This window comes from Balaenoptera acutorostrata, chromosome 2, assembly GCF_949987535.1.
Source record: "Balaenoptera acutorostrata chromosome 2, mBalAcu1.1, whole genome shotgun sequence".
Taxonomy (NCBI): Eukaryota; Metazoa; Chordata; class Mammalia; order Artiodactyla; family Balaenopteridae; genus Balaenoptera; species Balaenoptera acutorostrata.
In genome coordinates, this window is record NC_080065.1 from 38,052,033 (window position 1) to 38,072,646 (window position 20,614).

The 20,614-nt window shown below is 34.9% G+C and overlaps 1 protein-coding gene across 5 annotated transcripts in view; it reads left to right on the top strand.

The window, feature by feature from the left end:
* FBXO4 (F-box protein 4) overlaps window positions 1-20,614 on the top strand; it is a 38,216-nt gene that overhangs the window by 1,164 nt on the left and 16,438 nt on the right. For 2 of the 5 annotated variants that reach the window (XR_009007320.1, XR_009007319.1), the window contains exons 2-7: window positions 1,021-1,256; window positions 3,312-3,532; window positions 6,870-6,945; window positions 7,056-7,231; window positions 11,052-11,227; window positions 11,628-11,821. Coding sequence is in view for 3 of the 5 variants with exons in the window: in XM_057541859.1 (XP_057397842.1) it covers window positions 1,021-1,256; window positions 3,312-3,532; window positions 6,870-6,945; window positions 7,056-7,231; window positions 11,052-11,227; window positions 11,628-11,717 (975 nt within the window). In the remaining 2 variants the exon portion in view is untranslated. Of the gene's footprint in view, window positions 1-1,020; window positions 1,257-3,311; window positions 3,533-6,869; window positions 6,946-7,055; window positions 7,232-11,051; window positions 11,228-11,627; window positions 11,992-20,614 lie in introns of those variants that run through there. The other 3 variants (XM_057541859.1, XM_057541861.1, XM_057541860.1) reach the window with 3 other exon arrangements.

The window sequence follows — 20,614 nt, forward strand, 5'->3', positions numbered from 1 at the left end:
ACAGATTTTACAAAAGAACGCAGGTGACATTTACTCTTTGATTTGATGTAATGATAAAATCAGAAGTTTGTCCGCTTGATAAAGATTTTATTTTGAAGAATAAATTATTTCATTAAGCAGGTCATTCAAATAAATGGTGTGGCAGAATATCCATAAGGAAAAATTAAATGAAGTGGTTATTTTACTTGAAAAATACCAGAACAATGGGAGGTATTTCAGGAATGTTTCAATGTGTCAAAAATGAAATGTTCATTATGATTCTATCCTGAGACAGGAAATTAACTTCAGCATGATAGATTTCATCATTAAAAATAATGACTGTTGAATTCCCTGGTGGTCCAGTGGTTAAGACTCTTCGCTTCCACTGCAGGGGGCACGGGTTCCATCCGTGGTCAGGGAAGTTCCACATGCTGCTGCTGCTGCTGCAAAAAAAAAAGACTGTTAAGTTGATTTTTTGTTATTTAGTACAAAAACTGTTAATTTTGTAATTTGTCATGATAGATTTAATTATTAAAATGATACACTGTTCAGTTGACCTTTGGTTTCCTAGTATAATTATTTGTTATTTTGTAATTTATTATTTATTTATTTTTTATAAATTTATTTATTTTTGGCTGCGTTGGGTCTTCGTTGCTGCGCGTGGGCTTTCTCTATTTGCCGAGAGCAGGGGCTACTCTTCGTTGAGGTGCGCGGGCTTCTCATTGCGGTGGCTTCTCTTGTTGCGGAGCACGGGCTCTAGGAGTGCCGGCTTCAGTAGTTGTGGCTCGCAGGCTCTAGAGCGCAGGCTTAGTAGTTGCGGCGCTCGGGCTTAATTGCTCCGCGGCATGTGGGATCTTCCCAGACCAGGGCTCGAACCTGTGTCCCCTGCATTGGCAGGTGGATTCTTAACCACTGCGCCACCAGGAAGTCCCTGTAATTTATTATTTTAAAAAGTCCCTGTAATGTATTATTTAAAAAAAATTTTTTACCAAGATAAATTATTCATCCCTTTAACGTACTTGCTGCTTCCCTCTGTTTCAGATTGATGTACAGCTATATATTTTGTCATTTCTTTCACCTCATGATCTATGTCAGTTGGGAAGTACAAGTCATTATTGGAATGAAACTGTACGAGATGCAATTCTGTGGAGATATTTTCTGTTGCGGGATCTTCCTTCTTGGTCTTCTGTTGACTGGAAGTCTCTTCCAGATCTAGAAATCTTAAAAAAGCCTATATCTGAGGTCACTGATGGTGCATTTTTTGACTACATGGCAGTGTAAGTATCTAGTTTTACGAATTAAAAAGAAGATATTAAATTTAACTATATTACAAGTCAGTAGTCTAAATTAGTCTTGGCCCTCCTACTAATTTGTTGCATGAATTTTGAGTCTGAGTTGTCCTTTTGTAAAATTGGGGGTTAGGTAAAATAACTTCCTTCATAGAACCGTTTCAGCTTTCACATTTTGTTATTTCCCTGTTGTACCTAAGTAGAGTATTTGAATAATTATAGATAGTTTATATGGCAAGAAGTAAAACACTTCTTAAAATTTTCATTATCTTTAGAACACTTGTCATTTTGTTAAAATAAATACTTTTCCATATCCAGAGAAGGAAAGGCCAGAGTTCAGACAGGAGTTCTTTTGCATGGAAGAAAACCATTCTTAAGTTTCTGGGAAATAAGATTTTGTTATCACCCAAACGCATTGACATTTTCGAATATCATGTATTTGAGAGAATTAATTTTATTGAGCAACTATAGTGTATTGGATTCTAGGATGGATGTTTTATGTATGTTTACTTATTTAATTCTCACACAATAAGAAGGTATTTTCCTTGTGTTATGGATGTGGAATGAAGGTTCTGCATGGTTATGGATTTGTCTAAGGTCGTATAATTTGTAAGGGACTGTAATGTCGTTAGTTCTGGATATAACCTGCTTTATTAAGAGCCCCAAATTTAAGGCATTGTAAGTAAAATTTAAAGAATATTTGTGCGTTAGGTAAGAATTGTTTTCCTGTGGTAGATTTAATAGCTACATGTGGGACTTTTTTTCATATTTTAAGTTATTCAGACTCTTTCCTTATTCCAATACAGATGCCATTACATCAAGTCTTGTGAGACTACTTGATTAAAATACGCATGTATGTAATTTTAACAAGTGCTACTGTACTCTCACTTGCTAGTGTTACCTCTTCGTTGTCCCACAGCCAACCATAACATCAAGTGTTTCTGTGCGCTGTGGAACCACGTTTTCCTAGGGATAGTAATAATCGTAATAACGACCATTTGTGATCATATTAATTATTTCTTATCCTTACAACCCTGGATTGATTGTTATTGCTCAAATAATGCAGATGAAAAAACTGAAGTTTAGACTATAAGTGGCTTATATGACTAATTAAAGTGGTGAGGCTTGGCCAGATCTACCTAGCTGCAAAGTTGATTTTTTTTTTTCCTTCTTGAATTACAAGGTTCCTAAGTAAAGGTGATTGTCTTGTAACGTTAGTTATTGTCTTAACCAGCTCGATTTAAAGGGCTTTAGGTTTTATTTTGATTTGAGTAACTTTGTTTTAATTTTTGATAACATGTTGAATTGCTAGTTTAGAAATTTATAGCTATTGAAAAAGTTGAGTTGTTTCTTTCACATGATTCTTAGTTTGCCAGGTTACCTATATGGAACATTTGAGCTGCCCTGTAATTAATACTTATTGAACTGTTACTGTTAATAGAAGTACCCTAAGAAATTTGGTTATATTGGTAGCTTTAGTAATTTTTTTTTCTTTTTTTATCTCTAGGGACATTTATACTATCTATGTAGTTTATGTTTAGTACAGTGTTTCTCAGTCTTGGCACTATTGACATTTTGGAGCAGATGTTATGGGAACTGTCTTGTGTGTGCATTGTAGGATGTTTAACAGCATCCCTGGACTCTAGACATTAAGAAATGTTCCCTGGGGGTGCAAAATCTCCCCAGGTTAAGAATCAGTGCTTTATGTAGTGAATTTTAAGCATTGAAACACGTGTTAGACCAAGTGTTTCATGAGAGAATCTAAATGAAAAATTAGAAAGTAAGTAACCGATTCCCAGGGAAGACCTCCTCAGCTACTAGACCACTACTACTCCCATAGCATCTTGTGCTTCTTTCTGTCATGGAACTCGGCATACATATTATAATGGTGCCTGTCCTCCACTGCCCTCCATGAGGATTGGGACTGTATAATCATTATATCCCTTTTGTCTAGCAAGTTCTCAATACATTATATATTGTTGAATGAATAACTGGCTAAGTAAGTGTTTGTGTTAATTTTCTAATTGTGCCAATTTTATACAGCTATAAAATGTGCTGTCCATATACAAGAAGATCCTCAAAATCTAGCCGTCCTATGTATGGAGCTGTCACCTCATTTTTACACTCATTGATCATTCAGAATGAACCACGATTTGCCATGTTTGGACCAGGTTTGGAAGAACTAAATACATCTTTGGTGTTGAGCTTGATGTCTTCCGAGGAGCTTTGCCCAACAGCTGGTTTGCCTCAGAGGCAGATTGATGGTAATTTTCATGTTAATCTACAGTACATAATAATTCAAACACTTTGAGCTTGACTCTAATGTTAAATAGAAAGAAATTAGTTTTTAAATTAATTAACTCTTTGTTGTAATGAAATATACTAATTTGGTGCATGGGAGCCCTCAGGTCTCTATGGACTGAAAGAATTAATTTACTTTTTATAAGAGGTAAGCTTTCTCTTACTTTCTCAATCCAGAATATGAGATTATGTGAAAGCAAATTGTATGTTGTCAAAATGTTATATTTGTTTGCTATAAAGCAGAAACTAACACACTACTGTAAAGCAATTATACTCCAATAAAGATGTTATTAAAAAAAAGTTATATTTGTACATTTACCATATTTTAAAAGAATGTTAACAGCAAAAACCATTCAGAACCTACTATATGCAAAGTACTTTGATATATATTGGAATTTCAAAAAAGAGCTAAATTATCACCTTACCTTTATTTCTATGAAAAACAATAGCAACAACAGCTATGTAGTTAGTTTGGTAAGCAGGATATATAACAAACATGCATAACAGTGTAAACTAGCTTGTGCTTTACTTATTCATTTATTGAGAGTACCTATTAGATACTAAAGATGCAGAGATTTAAAACAAACAACATAAAAAATCTCCTGTTTGCCCTGAAAGGTACTTGGTCTAGACGAGGGCAGAGACATGTATACAGGTGATTAGAATGTGGTGTAATTAGCTCCTGTGTAGAAAGGTAAGGGTCAGAGAAGGCTCTGCACTGAACATGATGCCTTACATGAGTCAATAGGATAAGTAGGGGTAGGCCATCAAAAAAAGGGTAAAATATTCTAAGCAGTGAGAACTACATTTCTAAAATCCCAAAGTTCTGAGTGTGCATGACACACTTGAAGTAGCTCTGTGTGTCCAGAGTGGGGCCAGGTGAGAAGACGCTTGTATGTCAAGCATTTGTTGAAGGATTTTAAGCAGAGAAGTAAGATGATCAAGATGGCATTTTGGATAGATCACTCTGGCTCCTGAGTGGAGAATTGATTAGAAGGGATAAGAAACCACTACAATATTGTGATAAAAATATGAAGGATATAGAATTGACTCAATGTGTGTTAGCAGTAATAAGGATAATTCCTGGTTTTTGGTCTGATTTTCATATTGGATGATGGTGCCATTCACTAGGTTAAGGAAACACAGGAGGAAGAGAAACTTTAGATACAAGTAGAGATGCCTGCTATAAGCTAGCCGCTTGAATGGAAGCTCCGTTAGGGCAGCAATCTTGTCAGCTTTATTCTTAGCTGTGGTGCCAGGCACATAGTAGGCATTCAATATATATTTGATGAGTGAATGAATGAATGACTTTATGGATTACTTTATGCATCCATATCTCAAGAGAAAGATCTGGGCTAGAAATGAAGATTTGGGAATCATATGAAGTCCACATGGACTTGGAAGTTTCTGAGGATAGAGAGGAATATTGTGAGCCAGGTGCTGAAATCGTCAGTGAATGTCTGGAGGAAGGGATTATCAAAAGGAGATTCATGAGTTACAAGGTTAAGGACGGGGAGATGGTATTACAGCTAAATGGTGTGCGTGTCTCTGAGAGATGGAGTTTTTTCAAGAGGGTTGGTGAGTAACGGTTAAGACATGGCATTGAGGAGTAAAGAGACCATTCACCTCATCTCTTTACCCTGAGATGTGAGAGAATAGGTAACTTTGTTACTTGAGAGCCCACTGTTAAGAGAAGCAGCACCTAGGGACAGGCTATTTTCAGGTAGGGCCATGAGGTGGAAGGAACCCTTCAAGAAGAGGTTCGGGATATGGGGAAATTCGCGGATTGTGAAATGGCAATTTCATTCTCCAGACAGCAGCTGGAGTGATTGTTTGAAATTGCCCATCTAATTGTGCCTCAGACCCTGCAAGGTCAGGGAAGAGTGGAGGGATGAATCATTGGCAAGGTGGGGCAAAACAACATGAGAATCATACTGGGCCGAGGTTAGATGTGTTGAGAGGGTAATTTCTGGAAGTTAAACTGATGAAAACAAAGATCAGACACATGGTAGAATTTGTTTCTGTGATCTCTCTGGGGAGGCCCCTGGTGGTGGGAGGACTAGGGCCACTTTGCCTGGGATGCTTGCAGTCCTAGCCACCAAGATCTCTATATATGTGTTGCCCAGAATGGTGACATAAGATGGCACGGCATAGCTGCTTTAAATACCTAGAGTGGTTATAATGCAGGGATTAAGGATATGAAAGATGGAGTTGTCCTAATGAGGTAAGTAGAGGCCAGATTATATTAAAATTTTGTTTATCTGAAGAGCAGGGGCTTTGAAGGGAAGAGATGTAATTAAAAGCATTTTAAAGCAATCTCTCCAGCTGCTGTCAGAAGAATGGATAGTAGGGGGCAGAAGTGGATTTAGGAGGCTAGTTAGAAATGATTACAGAAGCCCAGGTGAGAGATGATAATAATTTAGACTAAAAGGTGGGGGTGAGGATGGAGAGAAGTAGACAGATCTAAGAGGACATTTATATAGCAAAAAGAGGTAAAGCCAAGGAAGAGGAGAAGGATCTTTCCAGGAGGGAAGAGGAGAATCAGCCCCGTAGTGTTAACACAGCCAAAGGAGGGAAGGAGTTAAGAAAGAAGGACGAATGACAATGTTGAATGATTTAGATATAAAATAGTAAGAAGCTAGTGTTTAGCACCTGTTACTTACCAGTCACTCCATAGGTGTTTTACATATGTGATCTCATTTAATGCTTACAATAACCCTAAAAAGTGTGTATTATTTCTATATTTTGATGTCAAAACAGGCTCAGAGAAACATGGGCATATGTGGCAAATTCAGGATTCTAGCCCAAGTCTAATTCCAAATTTCAGTGTCTGCCATATTTCCTCAGTTTTCTAAGGTGCCATGAATTTAAAAACAGCTTCTCAGAGTGGGGAAAAAAAGCCATTTGGCTGAATGTGTACGTGGAGTATAAGATTAATGAGAAACATAAAAGAAGTGAAACTAAGCCTTAGTCTTGAGGATAAATAGTAGTAGCTGTTACGATGCAGCTGCTACTGAGAGGATGATGATAAAGTTAATGATGATGGTGATGATGGTATAAAAAGGAATGTTAAAGCCTAGCAGTTTTTTCTTCTATATCCATAGTTTATTACCATGTGAATGAAAATTGCATACGGCATCTTTTCTTCAACACAAACATTTCATTTTATTCCAAAGCTATATATATAACTTGTCATAGTTTTTCATTTACTTTTTATTTATACCAAGTAATTTTTTTCATTCTCATCTTTTGCTGTCTTTATTAATGACTTGTTTTGATAACTGTAATTTTCTCCTTTAGGTATTGGATCAGGAGTCAGTTTTCAGTTGAGCAACCAACATAAATTCAACATCCTAATATTATATTCAACTACAAGGTAAGGCTGCCTACTTGGCAACCAATCTGAGACATCAGTAATGGAATATTTTAGGGGGGTGAAGTCTGTTTAGTGTCTGTTTATGTTCTATATTTACATTTTTCTTATAGAAAGGAAAGAGATAGAGCAAGAGAAGAACATACAAGTGCAGTTAACAAGATGTTCAGTATACAGAATGAAGGGGATGATCAACAAGGAAGCCGGTACAGTGTAATTCCACAAATTCAGAAGGTGTGTGAAGTTGTTGATGGGTTCATCTATGTTGCAAATGCTGAAGCTCATAAAAGTAAGTATTATCTTATTTTCTTTTTAAAAGCACTTTCTTTGCAAAGCAAATAAGAAAGTATGTTTTTAGGCTTTACTGTGGCTTGTTAAGAATATCATGGCTAATTTTATCAATGTGATTCTGTTATTACTGTTAATATTGGATTCCCAAAACTTGATGTGCATTAGGATCACTGAGGGATCTTGTTAAAAACGCAGCTGCCTGATTCCTACCCTGGTGGATTATGACTCATAGATTTGGGTTGTGTCTTGGGCATCTGTTTTTTTAACAAGCTTTACAGAATTCTGATGCACACCGAAGTTTGATACTATAACTACATAGTGTTTTTTTGTTGTTGTATGCTTCTGCACTTTTTGTTATTAGTGTTTTGTCTGCTTTTGGCCCTATTCAAATAATTTATGCAGGTAACTGAAAAATTTTACCTTTATTTTAATTTTCCAGATAGTAGAGAGATGTGTGGGGTGGAATGTTTACTTTGGTTAAGTAGATTAGTTAAGAACACTGTCCATATATTCTGAATAATTGCCATTCACAGTGTGATAAATAGCGTGAAAATAGAATATTATTGGACCACAAGCCAGTATTGTAATTTCTTTCCCAAATCCTCTGTGAATAAGGTAGGGCATAAATATACAGTATATTATTCTCACTAGGAACAAGGTAGCAGCATCCCACTGGTGAAAGAATTTACAGTTTATGGTGCACTGAAATTAACTATAGCAACAAAAGCCAAATCCAGCTCAACTACTGACTAGCTGGACTCATCGCACTGCATTAATGGCCTAACAGAAGAATTGTGTCCATTTCTAGAAGTAAATCCCCTTTACCTTGGTCTCTTCTGTTCTTCCACATAAAACATCTAACATTAAATTAAAAATTATAAGATACAAAAAAATATCAAAATGAAATGACCCATTGTCAAGTGATAAAGCATTCAATGGAATTAGACACAGAGATGGCCTGGATGTTAGCCCTCTCAGAAAGAGACATTAAAAGAACTATGATTAATATGTTAAAGAATCTAGTGGAAAAGATGGACAATATATGTGAACAAATAGGGATTTTCAGCAGAGAGAAGGAAGCTATGAAAAAATAAAATGGGAATGCTAAATATGAAAAATATGATAAGAGGTGAACAGTTCCTTCAGTGGACATATTAACAAAGGAAACCTTTTGTGAATGTGAAGATAGATCAATTGAAATTACCCAAATTAAAACACAAAGAGAAAAAAGAGTAGGAGTGGAGGACAAAACATTCAAGAGCTGGGGGAACCTATTAAGTGATCTAACTCAGGGGTTGGCATTTTCTTAAAGGTCCAGATAGTAAATATTTTAGGCACGTGAGCCATACAATCTCTCACAGTTACTCAACCCTGCTATTATAGTGCAAAAGTAGCCATAGACAGTTTGCAAATGAATGGGCATGGCTGTTTCTCAAAGAAATTTATTTATAAAAACAGATCTTCAGAGTTTGGTATGCTGACCCCTGATTCAATTTATATGTGATTGGAGCCCCAACACATGAAAGGAGTAAGAACAGGGAAAAAGAAATTTCTGAACAGATAATGACCAAAACTATTTCAAAATTACTGAAAGAGAATAAACCACAGATCCAAGATTCTCAAAGAACTCCAAACCTGATAAATAAAAAATACAGATACATCAAAGCCAAACTGATGAAAACCAAAGGTAAAGAGAATATCTTGAAGGCAACCAGAGCAAAACAAAACATACATATAGAGGGCCAAAGATAAGGACAGAGACTTTCTGACAGAATTTTGCTGCAAGCCAGAAGGTAATGAAGGGAAATCTTTATAGTATTCAAAGGGGGGAAAATCTAATATCCAGCAAAGACATCTTTCAAAAATGAAGGCAAAATCAAGACTTTTTTCAGACAAAATCTGAGAAAGTTCAGTCAGCACATTTGTATAACAAGAAATATTAAAGGAAACTCTTCAGGTAGAAGAATATGATACCAGGTAGAAAACTGCATCTACAAAAAGAAATGAAGAGCCTTGGGATATAAACAATATAGCTATACATAAAATATTTTTTTCTAATTTTAATTTATCATTATGTAAAGGAAAAACAGTAACAATGTATTATGGGTTTATGATATTTTTAAAATAAACTATATTGTAACAATATTACACAACATGGAAAGGCAGAAATGGAAACATAGTATTATAAGGTTCTATATGTGAAGTTATATAATACTTTTTAAAAGTAGATTGTTAGGGACTTTCCTGGTGGCACAGTGGTTAAGAATCCACCTGTCAATGTAGGGGACACGGGTTCAAGCCCTGGTCCGGGAAGATCCCACATGCCATGGAGCAACTGAGCCCATGTGCCACAACTACTGAGGCTGCACTCTAGAGCCCACGAGCCACAACTACTGAGCCCATGCGCCACAACTACTGAAGCCCACGTGCCTAGAGCCCGTGCTCTGCAACAAGAGAAGCCACCGCAATGAGAAGCCTGCACACCGCAGCGAAGAGTAGCCCCCACTCGCTGCAACTAGGGAAAGCCTGCGCGCAGCAACGAAGACCCAATGCAGTCAAATAAATAAAATAAAAACTAAAAAAAAAAAGTAGACTGTTATAAGTTTAAAATATACATTGTAAATCCTTGAGCAACCACTAAAAAAAAGTGTAACAGAGGTATAATTAAATAAGCCAGTAGTGAAGATAAAATGGAATCATTAAAAAACTCAGTTCAAAAGAAGGCAGGGAAAGGAACAAAGAATAGATGGAACAAGTCAAAATTCAAGAGGTATATGATTTAAATGTACTGTGTTGATAATTACATTAAATGTTTATTTGTTTTCTATTAATATATAACAAATTACTGCCAACCTAGTGGCTTAAAACAACATCTGTTTATTAGCTCAGAGTTCTCTATGTCTGAAGTCTTGAGCACGGCATGGCTGGGTTCTCAGCCTAGGTCTCAGAGGCTGAAATTAGGGTGTCAGATGGGTTACATCCCTTTCTGGAGGCTCTAGGGAAAAATCTGCTTTCTAGCTCACTCAGTTATTGGCTGAATTCAGCTCCTTACTGTTGTACGGCTGAGGTCCCTGTTTCCTTGCTGGCTGTCAGCTTGGGGCAGCTCTCAGCTTCACAGGCCATCGTCATTCCTTGTCATGTGACTCCCTCTGTCTTCAAATCCAGCAATGGAGAGTCTCTCTCACTAGGAAGAATCTCATCTGTTTTAAGGGATCACCTGATTAGGTTAGGCTCACTGAGTATAATCTCCCTTTCTTGAAGTCAGCTGTGTCTTACAGTATAGCCTAATCATGTCAGTGATAATCCCACTGTATTTACAGATTCCTCTCACACTCAGAGGAGAAGGGATTATACGGGGTATGAGTCATTGGGGTCATTTTAGAATTCTGCCTACCACAAAATGTCAGTGATTTACACTCCAGTGAAAGGCAGAGATTTTCAGTTTGGATAAAAAAGCTAGACTCAATTATATGTTTAAGTTTTGGAAACTACGGCCTTTGAAAGAAAGGGTAGTGACAGCTACAGAATTTGTGAGAGGAAAATATCTATATCAAAGTATTTTTGCTTTTAAACCATAGAGACATCTGAGTGGTACTGTTTTTGTTCTCTCTGATTTCACCTAAATTCCTATCCTTGCAAGGCTGATTAATGTAGTTTTACGAAAGAACAGTAAATGAACACAGCAATAGAGGCAGTTTGTTATGTTTGGATCCTGGTAATTTTTTGCTTCCCTTGTTTTGTTAGTTCTTAATTTTGTTTTATTATTTTTTAAGTCATTACAAGTAATGCAAATTAAGGGTTTTGACTACATTCCTTAGGTCATGAATGGCAAGATGAATTTTCTCGTATTATGGCAATGACAGATCCAGCTTTTGGATCTTCAGGAAGACCAATGCTGGTTTTATCTTGTATTTCTCAAGCTAATGTAAAAAGAATGCCCTGTTTTTATTTGGCCCATGAGCTGCGTCTGAATCATCTAAGCCACCCATGGATGGTAAGGTCCTATTTTCTCTGGTGAGAAAAATCTCATTTTAGTTTTCACTCTACTTTCTAATTGATTTTTATTTTTAAAATTCTTTTCTACTCATTCTCTTTAATAAAATAACATTCTAAAAGTCAGTTTTAGTAGCTTAATTGGTGGGAGATATTTGGTATCAAAGCTGACCTCTGAGATAAGTAATAAACCTCATATTGGTAGTAATTATAAGACAGAAGAGAAGATGATATTTTTTAATCTAAGCTCTCTAGAAGACCAAACTTGAGTGACTCACCCAAAGTTTATTGGGATTTTTTTAGTCCTGTTCTTTTTTGAGTGTCCAGGAAAATGTCCCACTTAATTATAAGATTTTTCACTCAGTTTCTTATTGACAGTAATCTCTTTTATTTGCTCATAGGTCCAGGATACAGAGGCTGAAACTTTAACTGGTTTTTTGAATGGCATTCAGTGGATTCTTGAAGAAGTAGAATCTAAGCATGCAAGATGATCCTCCTTTTAGACCTTGGGAACTGAAAGCATTTGAAACTTGTTACTAAGGTCGTGATGTGGATATTTGCTCAAGTCAGCTCATTCTGCCCTGCCTTTTTGCAGGTAGGGTTTATATTGGACAGCTGTAGCTACTCTATTTTTTAATATAATTTTTACTTTTTACCTTAAATCAATTACAAGAAAAAAGTTTCAGTGCTAGCATTTGGCCCCAAAATGAACCTTTTAATATTTTAAAATAACTTATATATATATATATTTTTTTTAATATTAAATTCTGGAAAAACAAGTTTGTGCCTCTCTCATTCTTTGTGGTTTCTCTTCTTTTCGTTTCAAAGATTGCCATAGTGGGGAATAGCAAATTTACTAAGCTTTCAATAGATTCTTTTCAAAGGTCCTTAAATGGTTATCAGAAAATAAGTTTCTATCTGTTTTTAATAAATGTTCTATTTAAAACTGAATATTCACTGGAATTTCATTTACTATTTTGGCCATACAACTTCTGTTTCTTTTCTGAAACAGTAGGAATTAACTTTATGTCATATTCAATACTAATTCAGTGAAAATAACTGGAAATTCTTGCTATTTTCAAATAACTTTGAAAGCTCATGAGGTGCTAAAGCCAAATTTTATTCCTTACTCATAGAGAAAATATTCCAGAGATGCTCATGATCATATGACCGCCTATTCACTAATTGCTTGCACTTTGCAGAGGAAACATTACAGTCCTCCTATCTCATTGGAATTGAAGAATTTTTAAGTTATAATAAAAAAAAGCATAATATTCTTAGTGGTGCTGCACCCAAGATACAGCCTCCATCCTTCGAGCAGGTGCCGTTTCAAAGAAAGGCGCTCTCACATCTTGGGTGCACTTATCCAGAACTTAGCTTCAGCACTTGTATAGTTGGGGGCAGAATGAGAAATGCTGACATCCTGCTCCTCCTAGGAAGGTCGCCCTCTGACTTGGAGAGAGAGTGCTGTTTCCTCAGCTGCCCCAGTCTAGAATGGAGTTTCTTCTTTCTGAGCTGGAGGAGGGAAGGAGGGGAGTGGGTCTTGGTTCAAATCCCACAGACTCTTACTGTTCTTACTGAGTTTTAGTATATATATATTTTTGAATAAATGTTTCTTCATTTGCTGTATGCTCTTAGGACCATTTACAGAGATTTTAATGATTTTTAAAAATTAATTTTCTCTAGTTTCTCTAGGGAGCCATTACATGGAACTCTTCATACTGTTATGCCAAAAGTAGATCTACTCCCCCCTTTTTTTAATTATATGTAGTTATGTTACCTCATTCATTCCTGATGTTGGTAATTTATGTCTTTTTTCTTCATGATCAGTCTGGCTAGAGTTTTACTGATTTTATTATTCTCAAGAACCAGCTTTAGGTTTTATTGATTTATTCTATATTCTGTTTCATTGATTTATGCTCTAATCTCTATTTTTCTGCTTTTTAAATGTAAAAAAAAATTTTAATTTCATCTTCCCTTTTTTAGATTATTAAGGTACAAACTTAGGTCATTGATTCTATTTCTTAAAAAAAAAAAAAGAAAAAGCTATAGATTTTCCTCAAGCCCTCTTTAGCTGCATCCACACTTTTTTTATATTGTATATTTATTATCATTCAGTTAAAATATTTTCTAATCCCGTGTGATTACTTTTTCAATCCAGTGATTATTTAGTAATATTGTTTTAGTGTTGTTTAATCTCTATTTCCTAGATAATTTATTGACACCTAATTCAATTATCTTTTTACCAGAGAACATACTCTGTAAAATTTCAGTCTTTTTAAATTTATTGAGACTTGCTTTATGGCCCAGCTTATGGTCTATTCTGGCGAGTGTACCACATGCACTTGAAAAGAGTTTATATTTTATAGTTTTTTGGTGTAATATTTGGTATCTATCTATTAGGTCAAGGTAGTTGACGATGTCCAGATATTTTTATATGGCTATATTGATTTCTGTATAGTTGTTTTATCAATTACTAATAGAAAGGCATTAAAATCTTCAACTGTGATTGCCTATTTATCCTTTTAATTCTGCCAATTTTTGCTTCATGTATTTTGATGCTGTTTTTAAATGCACACACATATATGACTTTATCTTCCTGATGATTTGGCCTTTTTATCATTATGAAATGTCCTTTTTGCTGATAATACTTATTGTCTTGAAATCCATTTTCTAGTATTAATCAATTCAGCTTTTAAAAAATATTGTTCTCATGGTATATCTTTTCCATCCATTTACATACAACCTAAATTTGTTTTTTTTTATTAATTTATTTATTTTTGGCTGTGTTGGGTCTTCATTTCTGTGCGAGGGCTCTCTCTAGTTGTGGCGAGCGGGGACCACTCTTCATCGCGGTGTGCGGGCCTCTCACTGTCGTGGCCTCTCCTGTCGCAGAGCACAGGCTCCAGACATGCAGGCTCAGCAGTTGTGGCTCACGGGCCCAGTTGCTCCGCGGCATGTGGGATCTTCCCAGACCAGGGCCCGAACCCGTGTCCCCTGCATCGGCAGGCAGACTCTCAACCACTGCGCCACCAGGGAAGCCCCTAAATTTGTTTTTATATTTTAAGTATCTCCTATAGATAGAATATAGTAAGTCTTGCCTTTTCCTTTTCCATTCTGGCAATACCTACATTTTAATTAGAATGTTTAGATTATTTACATTTAATGTGATTATTGATATGATTGGGTTCAGATCTACTGTTCTATTATTTGCTTTTTCATTTATCCCTTCTTTACCAATGTTGTTTCTCTCCTCCTTCTGTTCTATTTTGAATTATATTTTTTTAGAAATTGATTAAAATTTTTCTAGTAGCTTTTCTCTTTGCATTTTTTAGAGGTTGCTCTAGTGATTACAACATATATACCGTCCAAAGTTTTCTTATAGTTAATATTGTACCAATATGTGTAATATGTCAAAATGTAACTGTTTATGCCCTATTATTCTCCTCACCACTCTTTTTTTGCTAACACCTATTGAATGTATTACACTTACATATGTTATAAATCCCAGAAGACAGTGTTACAGTTTTTGATGAAACAGTCATATATATTATAAAGAAATTAAAAGAAGAAAAAAATTTTTTAAATAGTGAAAGTTTTCTTTTATTTTTTTCAAGATGTAAGCATACCTCATTTTATTGTACTTTGCTTTATTGTGTTCCACAGACACATGTATTTTACAAATTGAAGGTTTGTGGCATCCCTGCACTGAGCATCTCTATCAGTGCCATTTTTCCAGCAACATTTGCTCACTTCATGTCTCTGTGTCAGATTTTGATAAGTCTTATAATATTTCAAGCTTTTAAATTATTATTATAATTGTTATGGTGATCTGTGATCAGTGATCTTTGATGTTACTACTATGACTTGCTGAAGGCTCAGATGATTAGCATTTTTTAGCAGTTAGGTATTTTTTAATTAAGATATTTACATTGTATTTTTAGACATAATGCTGTTGCACACTTAATGGACTACAGTATACTGTAAATATAACTTTTCTATGTACTTGGAAACCAAAAAATTTGTGTGACTCACTTTATTGCAGTATTTGCTTTATCGTAGTGGTCTGTAACAAAACCCGCAGTATTTCTGAGGTATGCCTGTATATAAAATCATGGGTTGACAATTTTATTCTCTCAGCCATTTCAAGATGTTCTTTTGTTCTCTTCTAGCCTCTAATTTCTGATAAGAAGTCATTCACTAATTGCATCTTCATTCCCTTGAATGTAATTTTCTTTCTGCTTTCAAGTTTACTTTTTGTCTTGGTGTTCAACACTTTCACCATAGTGTGCCTAGGTATGGTTGTCTTTATATTTATCCAACTTGGGGGTTAATGAGCATATTGAATATATAAATTCATGTCATCCACCAAGTTTGGGAAATTTGGGGTCATTATTTCTTCAAATATATTTTCTTCCCCATTCTTTCCTCTTTTCTTCCCTCTTAGGTCTCCATTGTGTAACACCATTAAATGTGTTGTTATTTAACCTGTTTCTGAGGCTTTGCTCATTTTTTTCAGTCTTTTTTTCTCTGTTCTTCAGTTTGGGTAGTTTCAACTGATTAATGTTCAAGTTCTCAAACTCTTTCCTCTTTCATCTCAATTCTCTTGTTAAATAAATCCCGTGAATTTTTCAGTTAGATCTTGTGTTCTACAATTTCTGTTTTTTTCCCCAAATTTTATTTTTCTTCTCAGATTTCCTTTGTTTCATTGAGAGCATATGTTCCTTTATATCACTGAGAATGGTTGTAATGGCTGCTTTAAAATCCTTGTCTGCTGATTCCAAAATCTGAAAGAGTTGATTTCAGTTGATTTTCTTTTATGAAGGGAATGCGTGTCATTCTCACTTTTCTTTGTTATGTTGCAGAATTTTGTATTGTATCCTGAAAAATATAAATGCTAAGTTGTGGAGACTCTGGATTCTGCTATTTTTCTCCAATGGATGATGTTTCTTTCATTTAATCAGTTAACATGTTTAGACATAAGTTACAAACTCTGTCCCGTGGGCAATAGCTCCACTCTCAGTTCATGTCTTTTTTTTTTAAGTGAGCAACTTGAGTTGGTTTTGCGCTCAAGATGCAAAGATACAGACAGAATTTGGGGATTCCCCTCCTAGATTTTTCTTTTCTAAGACTCTGGCTTTTCTCTCTAATGGCTGCAGTTGCCCCGTGTCAGTACTCTCATTCCCCATGCCAGAAAGGCTGTGATTATTCTACCAGTTCCCCATGCTACAATGGGTATACCAATGCCTACCCACAATCTACAAGTTAAAAAAAAAAAGTGGGAAATTACTCTGTTGAACTTCCCAGAGTGTATACTCTCTGCCAAAATTTGCCTGCTTCTCTTCACTATTCAGTGGTATCAGGTAGCTGCCTTTTTTGTATTAATATTATGTTCTCTGCAGAAGAATTATTCCAGTAGGAAGTTGTTGGGCCAAAAAGCATTTTGACATTTTAGCTATATCACTTTATATTATTTTTTAGTAGTTGCTTTAGGAATTATAATATCCATCTGGAAATAGAATCTTGGGTTGACTTTTTTCTTTCAGCACTTTAAAGATATAATTCCATTACCTTTGGCTTCCACTGTTTTTGACAAGAGTCAGCTATCATTGCTATTTTTGTTCCCTGAATTGAATGTGTTATGCTTCCCTGGCTGCTTTACTTTTTTTTCTTTATTTTTAATTTTCAACAGTTTGATGTGTCTGGGAATGATTTCTTAGTTTTGAACTAAACTAAAGAACTGAAACTCTTGGATCTCTGGCTGACCATATGCCATCAGTTTTGGAAAATCTTTAGCCAATATATTTAAATATATGTAAATATTTACGCTGTCCAGTTCTTTCTCTCCACAGCTTCTGGAACTCCCAGTTACACATATATTAGATCATTTGATATTTTGTCCCACAAAATATTATTTATTTTTTGGCCACACCATGCAGCTTGTGTTTTTTTTCTATTCTGTCTAGTTTTTTGTTATATCCATTTTTTAAAAATTTAATCATATTTTTTAGTTCTAAAATTTTCACTTTTTTAGAGCTTCCCTTTTTCTGCTAAAACTCTGTCTCTTCATTCATTCTGTCTTTTCCACTACATTCTTTAACATATTTAAATACTTTTTAAAAATCATTTTTAACTAATTTCAACTTAGGTCATTTGTGAGCATACCATACCTCTATTGACTATATTTTCTCTTGATTTGGGGCCATATTTTTCCTATTTCTTTATATGTCTCCTATTTTTAAAAAATATTTATTTATTATAATTATTCTTTTATTTATTTTGGCTGCACCGGGTCTTAGTTGTGGCATGTGAGACCTTTAGTTGCAGCATGCAGACATCTTAGTTGTGGCGTGTGAACTTTTAGCTGCGACATGCATGTGGGATCTAGTTCCCCAACCAGGGATTGAACCTAGACCCCCTGCATTGGGAGCACGGAGTCTTACCCACTGGACCACCAGGGAAGTCTCTGTATGTCTCCTGTTTTTAAAAATTATATGCAGGGAATTTTTCCTTAAGAGAATGGTAGATTGTGAAGTAGATAATACTTTTTATTTTGTCTTTTGTTTTTCAGGCAAGTTCAGCCATCCTTCCTTTTTTCAGCAGTCAGCTAGGTTGACTTGGAGCTGGACCATATCTTTATTTAACTTATCTCTTTTACAAATCAGATCGTATCTCTTGTTTCCTTTTGTGCCAATCCCCAATATGTTATGCTACCACCAAGGAGCTGATCTTATTATCATCTGGAAAGGGGTTGGGTTGCCTATATAGTCAGTTTCAGTTCATCTCTAGATGTAATTCCAGCAGGGTCCTGAAACCTAAGCACTGAACAAAAATGTGAGACATTTTTCTGCCCTCTTTGTCTCTTGCCAAAATTCCTGTGGGGGAGAATTGGTGGGCTCAACAGCTTGTTTTCACGTTTGGAGTTCTTTCATTTACAATATGTTGTGCCAGTCATTTTGTAATTAAAAGCTTCAGTGGTATTTTTCTCATCCCAGCAAAATCTCTCTTCCTATGACAGAGCTGCTATTCCATCCACAGATACCCAGAATAGGCAATTGGTCCCATAAAAGCAGTGTAGCTCTTTGATCACTAAAATAGCCTGATTCTCTTTGGAATTTAGTTTATTTAGATTTCTTCGTATCTTCTACTCTTTGCTGGCTTAAAGTATAATTTTAATTTTATCCTGTGTTTTCTTGCTGCAATAACAATCTTTTGTGACCTACATTCTATCTGAAAACAAAACTTTTAGTGGTTTTTACATTGTCTTTTAAACACCTTATCATCTATGATCTCCTATATTACAATGTTCATTTGTTAAAACATTTTTAACATTATGTCTACACCCATTATCTGAACTTTACTTACTTAATTATTATTATATATTGTGAAAAGTCTCACAAAGTCTCATTTTCCTCATGATTTTCATCATTATTTCATTTTTACTATATAGTATGATGACTTTTTACTGTTTTTTTTTTTTTTGATGGGGTTGTGTTTACCTTCATATTCTTTGATCCTTGGAATAAGTCCTAAGCAAATTTGCATAACATATGAGATCTGATTCTTGCTACCAGTCTCATCAAATTAAATTTCCTGTATTTAAAAATTTCTAGCTGCTTATTCTTTCTACACATCTGTATAAGAAGTTGTTAGAAGTAGCATAGCTAAGTTATTATGTGCAAAGACCCTAAAACCAGATTGGTCTGGGTTCAAATCTTTATTATTTTATGATCTTGGGCAAGATTCTTATCTTCTATGTGCCTGAGTTTCCCTAATTTAAAATGAAGATAAATAATAGTAGTACCTACCTCATAGGGTTCTTAAAAGTTTTAAATAAATTAAATATTCCTTTGCCAAATTTCTATTTTAACTAAAATTTCTATTTTAAACCTAATAGTTTGTATCTCTTAAGCCCTTCTTAAGCTGCTACCCCTATTATGCTCCTACCCCCTTTCCTCTCCCCATTGGTAACCCTAGTTTGTTCTCTATATCTGTGAGTCTGCTTCCTTTTAAAATAATATACTGTTAAGTTAGAAATCTAGACTAATAATTTACTAAATGAAATAGAAAGTAGTAACTGGTAATAAATCGTTTGCTACATTGTATGGACTAGTATTACTTCAGCCTGATTTTTCGAGGTTATTTTTATGAACATTATTAGAACCATTTGAATTTTTTCTCCTTTGAGCTTTCTGTTCATGCCTTTGCCCAGTTTTATATCAAATTGTTCTTTTTTCCCCTCAAAATTTAAAGGGCTGGGTGTATCAGGGAGACAAATCTATGTCTATGATGTATGTTGGAAGTATTTTTTTCCCCTGTTTATCATTTGTCTTCTGACTTTACTTATTGTATTTTGGATGTGCAAAGCTTTTAAAAAATGTAGTCTAATTTATTAACATTTTCTTTTGTTTTATATATATATTTTGGTAATAGTTAGAAATTCTTTACCAACACCCGGGTTATAAGGGAATTTACCCATGTTTCTACTTGTATATACTTGTGTGGTTTCATATATTACACATAAATCTTGGATCCATTTGGAGTGTGTTCAGGTATATTGTGAAGTGTGAATTCAATTTTGTCTTTCTCCAAATGAATATTTGATTGTTTCATCATACAGTTGACCCTTGAACAACATGGGGGATGGGGTGCTGACCATCCATGCAGTCAAAAATCCGTGTATTACTTATAGTCAGCTCTCTGTATACACTATTCCTCCGGTATCCACGATTCCACTTCCATGTAGTAGGAGTAAATACTTTTGAAAAAAAAATCTGCATATAAGTGCATCCATACAGTTCCAATCTGTGTTGTTCAAGGATCAACTGTAATTTATTAAAAGTGACCATATTCCCCCCAGTGTTTTGAGATACCATCTTATTAGACACTAAATTTGTTCATGTAATCGAGTTTAGCCTTGCTTTTCTGTCTGTTTCTGTGTTCCTGCTCTAATGCTACACTGTTACACTTATAGAGGGGTTTTAACATTTTTGAATATCTGATAGAGCTTGTCCTCCATCATTCCTCTTTTGAAAGGTTTTCTAACATATTCTTAAATATTTATTTTTCAATATGACCTATAATATCAACTTATTTAAAAATTTGTATTTTTTATTGGAAATGCTATGTATACCCATGCATAAATATATTACACATATGTATAATAACTTGGAGAGAAATTACGTAGTTAGGATGTTGAGTCGTCCCACCCAAGACAATGGATGTGCTTCCGTTTATTCAAAACAGAAGTGTTTTCAAGTTTTCCTTATATACATATATTTTGCACACTTTTTGTTAAGTTTATTTTTAAGAATTTTATCTTTATTTTTCCTATTATAAATGGAGTTTTCCCTTAACCTTCTATATTCTAGTTATTATTTGTATATGT